General features: G+C 41.5%; 1 protein-coding gene across 2 annotated transcripts in view; it reads left to right on the forward strand.

Moving 5' to 3' along the window:
• Positions 1-6,000, forward strand: part of arhgap5 (Rho GTPase activating protein 5) — a 71,869-nt gene extending 65,869 nt beyond the window's left edge. For both annotated transcript variants that reach the window (XM_074691575.1, XM_074691576.1), the window contains exon 7: positions 832-6,000. In XM_074691575.1, the coding sequence (XP_074547676.1) occupies positions 832-1,150 (319 nt within the window). In that variant the 3' untranslated portion in view covers positions 1,151-6,000. The remainder of the gene's footprint in view (positions 1-831) is intronic.

The raw sequence follows: 6,000 nt of genomic DNA on the forward strand, positions 1-6,000 counted from the left end.
TTGTTGTCACGTTTCAAACAACAGTGCTACATAACTGTTGATAAATACCTTACCTTGTCATGTTGTATCCAATAAAAAGTTGCCTTGAACAAAGAAAAGTAGTGCTAAAAAGAAAGTCTGATCTCCATTTAATTCCAAAACAAACACGCACCTTTATAAGGGTCAATTCTTCATGACAGTGTGGATGCAACTACGTGGCCAAAAGGTGTTGTTCAAACAGGTCCTCCTCACAGTCCCTTTAAGGAATATAGAAAGTTGAGTTTTCACAAAGGTTCAATTCAATTTAAAAAAAAAGAAGATTAAATTTCATAGCATTAAAGTCAGTATCAGATCATAGTTTTCAATTCCCAGCCCATACTTAAAGCTTTACATCTAAAGAGGTTGCCAGCTGCTGTCTCTGGTTTCTCAGATTTCAAGGGAGTTAAAAAAAGAAAAATAGCTGTGTGTTGCAAATATTTTAGGATGCTTTGCAGAAAGTCAGTGTTTATAGACGTTTTTACAGTTACAAAAAAAAAAAAAAAGGAATTAGTATTGGCTGAAAAAAGGAACTGACTGTTTAATCTTTGCTGCTAAAACAAATAGAGAAGTTTGAGTCATGTTTAGGGTTTTCTGGAATTTGAGAACGGAGGAGACTTCAACCTTAAGAAGATGTTTTTACATTGATAAAAATATAAGTCGGTGACTCAAAGGTTCGGTCTCCATGAGTCTTGGGGTTAAATTAAAAAAGAAATAAATAGATAAATAAAAAATGGATCCTGTATCTTACCAGAAATGTTAGCAGTACATCAGTTTCCCTTTTTATAATCTCTCATCTCTGGTCTCCTCCTTCAGGGTCAGCCAGCACAGTAAGACCACCCTGATGACCGCCGACAACCTCTCCATCTGCTTCTGGCCCACACTGATGCGCCCCGACTTTGAGAACAAAGACACGCTCTCCACCACCAAGCTGAACCAGGCCGTCATCGAGTCCTTTATCCTGCAGAGCGACTACTTCTTCCACGGCGGCGAGGTGGCCGAGAGCTCTAGCAGCGAGGGAACGCCGCCGCCGCACTGCCACAACATGGTGGAAGCTCTGCTCCCGTTGCAGCTGCCTCCTCCTCTGCAGCCACAGCAGATACAACACACCCTGCACCCCGACCCGCTCATATAAGAGCCAGAGGAGCATGCTGGGAAAAGACACCCGGGGTTGTTAGTGTGAGCTGATGGAAGCTTCGCTGAACTCAGCTCTTCAATTAAAATCAAACAACCCGGACGGTGAATTTAGGGATCAGCAGCTGCTGTTTGTCATCGACTTTAAGGTGATGAGCTTTGGGGTTTAGAGACACATCGAGCGTTTGTTGGATTAAACCTAATCTGAGAGATCGAGGTAAATCCTGGATTAGAGAATCACAATCGGACGTCACCTTTCTGAACTGATTTTTTGCCCTTTTCTGACACGGCGGCTGAAACGAGCCAGTAAATGAACTGATTTGATTTGGCACATAGCGACGACACTAATCATTAGCAGGGTCTGACGTGGACTCTGGGGGTTCTCTGACGCGTGTTGAGCAAATAAGAAATTACCTCCCTCCTATTTTAACCTGATGGAATAGCACACAGGCTCCCCTGAGGCCCTGCCCACCCTCCTTCTGCTCCCACGCAACGAAAAAGGGAAGTTAGCCGCCACGACTGCAAACACCTGACTCATGAGACACTCAACTGACTCGTTTCTGACCGTTTGTGGGCTGAAAGGAGTCACGTTGTCGTCCTGCGGGTCTCTACATCTCAGCACAGGAAACATTTCTTCTTCTTCTTCTTCTTCTTTGGTTGACCCTTGACCCCAAACTGGTCAGCACGAAGAGGAACAAGGAGACAATCTCACAAAGGTGCATTTGGGAACTCTCAATGGATTAGGGTGGAGGCAGTGGGGAGCTCTGGCTTTAAGTACAAAAGGACAAATTAAACCCCGAATGTGTGAACTTTGACCCCTCCTTAAAGGACAGCACATGCACGATTTGTGTCAAAGGTCCCACACGCCAACTCCACGTCTGTTTTCGTCTTTTAAGTTTTTATCATTTGGATTTTTTTTATTCTTTTGTAATTTTTACCCAGGTTGTGTGTCTGTCTGTGTGTGTGACGATGAAGATGATGATGAAGATGATGATGTGTGCGAGCTGACCAGACAGTCAGCGTGTTCCTTCTCCGCCGAGGGAAGGAGGGATTCACGAGGGAATTCAAGACTTGTAACCGCTCTGTGCAAGAGACTTTACAGACTCCACTACAAACCTGCAGCCTAACCGTCTCGTCTCTTAACTCCAACCACTCCTGGAGGTCTGACGACCTTTGACCTTACCCCCTCCGTGACGGCACATGAGCGAGGAAACCACTACGTCTGTTCTTGTCGAGGATGCGCGTCTTCCGTGTTGGATTTTCTTCCTCGTTTCCCGCTTCGACTCATCTCTGCTTTCGGTTCTTGTTGGTTTGTCGGAAACTAGAATTTGCATGTCTCTGTTTTTTGCCACTAAATGAAACGAAAACGAACTTTAAAGTGAGAAAAAAAGAAGAAATGATAACTTTGAAACTGTAAAGGAGCTCTCGTTCAGATCCGCATCCTTTTATCGAAGTCTTTTTTGTTCACGGGGAACATTTCCACATTTTTTTCTGTCATGCAAGAAATCAACTCTTAATATCATATTTTTGGTTATATGTCAAATAGATTTCCCTAAATAGAGGAAAGAAGTATATATAAGTATAAATATATATATAAAAATCTATCAGCAGCAGAGTTTGCTGATTTAGTGAAATACCGCGGGGTACTGGACTGTATAATCTGTCAGAAGCTATAATCATATGTCTGTGTGGTTCTGATGGTCTAACTGAAACCCATCTCTTTTTTTTTCTAATGGTGTGTGTTTGTGTGTGTGTAGAGGGGAGGGGTTTGATAGCATTTTTAATCCCCTTCAGTCCAAACAAGAAATTCCTCATCGCTTTCGTCTCTGCGACACTTTGAAGCCAAGAGCAGCAGAAACATTGACGTAGATTTTGTTTTCTCACATTAATCCTTTATTCTAAAGCTGATGATCTTAGGCGCAAATACTTCCCAGAATTTTTGTCGTTTCCGCATCAAACTCAGCTACGAGATAAAGACTTTGATCACAGTAAATATTATATGACACTAAGTTTATTTTCATGCTGTTAAGGTCAAACTCACACTGCACAACAATTTACACATTCTTCTGCCAAGGTTTTTTTTTATTTTATATGTAACTTCAGATAGGTTTGAGCCCATCCACTGTGGGGTCGTGTCCCATTGGTTCTGATGCAGTACCTTTATCTCGGGTTCATTTGCATCTCCAGCAGTAGCGCCAATCAGTTTGAAGTTTTTGAATCACACTTAATTTCTCAACCAAACGGTGTCAAAAACTACAAAAAAGACACATTTTGGAGGTAGGTAGATAAAAGTGTAAAGAGGGCTAATGCTTGGCGGGAAAGAGCCTTGATGATTAAGTACACCAGTGATGTTAAAAAGCGACTTATTACTAAGAAGTTTGTTAAAAAGTTTAATTTCTGAGAAACGCCAAACTCACAATAAATCTGTTTCTGTCTGTTGGGCTGTTACAATTGGTTTTGCAAAGAATGGCTAACACTAGCAATGCTAACGCTAGCATCACCTGTAGGTTAACCTTCTTGTGCCTGTGCTAGTTCCTTATTATTCCAGTCAATACAACTTGAACTCAATTCACTTGATTAACCTACTGACAAACCATGCCACACATGAGACGACATCATCTGTTACTGTTTACATCCAGGTAGTAGAGCTGTATAGCAACATGCAGGTGACAAAAAAACAAAGGCTACAGTTCTGGCTAGTAGTGGGTGTTTGTGCTACAGGGTGAGTTGACTGATAGAACACATCACATCATATCACGTTTAAGAAGGAGGAACTCTCTTTTACAGCCTGGACAGAGGAGTCTGAGAATATCTGCAAAGTGATGTCGTAGTTTTTAAAGATCTCGCAGATTTACCTGTAAGAATACATAGAGCTTCCATGATTTGATAAAAGACAGGTTAGAAACTGACAAATTTAACATTTTGAGCTCTAGTGAGAATCTGATGAAATACAGCTCGCTGCAGAGCTGCTGCAGAAGTGATTTTTACCTTTTTAGGACAGTTTTCTTCAAACGACCGTCTCTCTTCTATTACCTTTGATGGATCCCTAGAAAAGGACACGAATCCAGGAGGTTTTGATGATTTTTCAAACAGTAAAGATAAAGGAGCATGTTAAAAATGTAAATTCAGAATGGGAAGTATTTAGAGCAAAAACTACAATTTTCATGTGACCCCACAGATGTGTCTGATTTTGGCTGACAAATCAGGACTCGTGATGTATCTGAAGTGTTTTGGGGTCAGAAAATGATGCCTAATTTCTTCCAATTACCCTTTTTTCTTCCTCCGTTTTGTTTCTTGTCTCATCTCTGGTTGAGAAACAGCCTGAAGACGAGTCCCATGTCCGATTCACAACCCTCCTGAAAGCTGTTTCATTTATAATTGACATCCTTTCGTTAGCGTCCCCACGCTCCCACCGCTCCCGGGTGATGTGACCTCGGGCGCACCTCATTCCTCCATTTCTCGCCTCCTTCTCTCCTACCTCTTTCCTCCTCCTCCCTGTGACCTGAAAAAAAAAATCCTAACGCACAATCTCCAATCCTAAAATTCATCCGAAAGAGAGGGCGAGAGGAGCGAGAGGAGCTGTGATTGAGGATGATTAAATGTTAGAAGAAATACTTGTTTTTGGACAAAGCAACAGCCTTGATTTTTCCGCATTCATCTCAACAAGTTTTAAGAGCAAGGCGAAAAGGCTAGGAAAGGTATCAAGGGTGCACAAAAGAGATTAAAAGAATATTTAAAGGTTGCATCAAACCCAGAAAGCATTAATCCTCGAGGACTTGTGTGAGGCGTCATTGGAGAGTCAGCGATGTGAGATGAATTCAGATCAAAAAAATGTCAAGCAGGGCTGTGTCCCATTTCTGGCAGGTGTGTCTTATGTCCTTACCTGATTTTTTTTTTTTTTTTTTTTTTAAATCTTATAAACCCTTTTCCATCAGTTGATGATCCAGAAAGGGTCAGAGGCTCCAAATTAGAGCTCCAGTTTAGCCTCATGGCTTAGGCGTGCACCCCCATGAACAGAGGCTGGTTTGATTCCCGTTTACAAGTCGCATACTCCCTTCGCATTAGTGAAGTCAAAAAGGCTCCAAACTGGCATGAGATGAGGTGCTTTGACAGCAAAGGATGTTTGAACATACAGATTTGTGGAATTTTGAGTTTTAACTAAATTTAAAAGGTTATTTTATTTTGAAAGGGCAGAAAAAGAGCTAAGCCACTTCTCTGAAATTGTTGGTATTTAATTTGGGGAAAAGGTTGCACAAAAGGAAAGAGAAGTAAGTCTTGTTTTGGACGCAGATCTGATTTAGTGAGCGTTAAAGGACACTTTGAAGGAGACACATGTCTGGAATGCAACCAACTCCTAACTAATGAGTATAATCTTCCTCTGAGAGGTGAAATAGCAGGTACAGAGTGTCAAGGAGGATAAATATTCAGAGTGGAACGCAGCCAGAAGTCCATTTTAAGGTTGCATGATGTTGGACTGAAGGGGACATAGAAGGGCACATTGAAGGGAGCGAATGGAAAGAGTGGAACAGAGCCAACAGCACCCTGATCTACAATGTCTTTTTTTTAGGTGGGGGTGGGGTGGGGGGGTTCAGCAGCTGCTAGATGATAAAGATTAAGCTCTCCGTCTGTAGTTTCCTCATCAATCAAACAATCAATCAACTTTTCTTTCTTTTTTTATCATTTTGTTGATAAGATTTCTCATCCAGTCACACCGGTGTACAAACCACCTGACTCTTGACGTCATCCGCTGTGTATTATAGTAAATAAAAATGATTTTCAGAAATGAAAAACTCTAAAACTCTTTCTGTTTTCTCTCCATAATGTTTCCAAATAAAGTTTCTTTTTTCCAAA

The sequence above is a fragment of the Halichoeres trimaculatus genome, unplaced genomic scaffold (genome assembly GCF_033239565.1).
Source record: "Halichoeres trimaculatus isolate MK-OKI-2021-1 unplaced genomic scaffold, fHalTri1.1 fHalTri1_scaffold_17, whole genome shotgun sequence".
Classification (NCBI taxonomy): domain Eukaryota; kingdom Metazoa; phylum Chordata; class Actinopteri; order Labriformes; family Labridae; genus Halichoeres; species Halichoeres trimaculatus.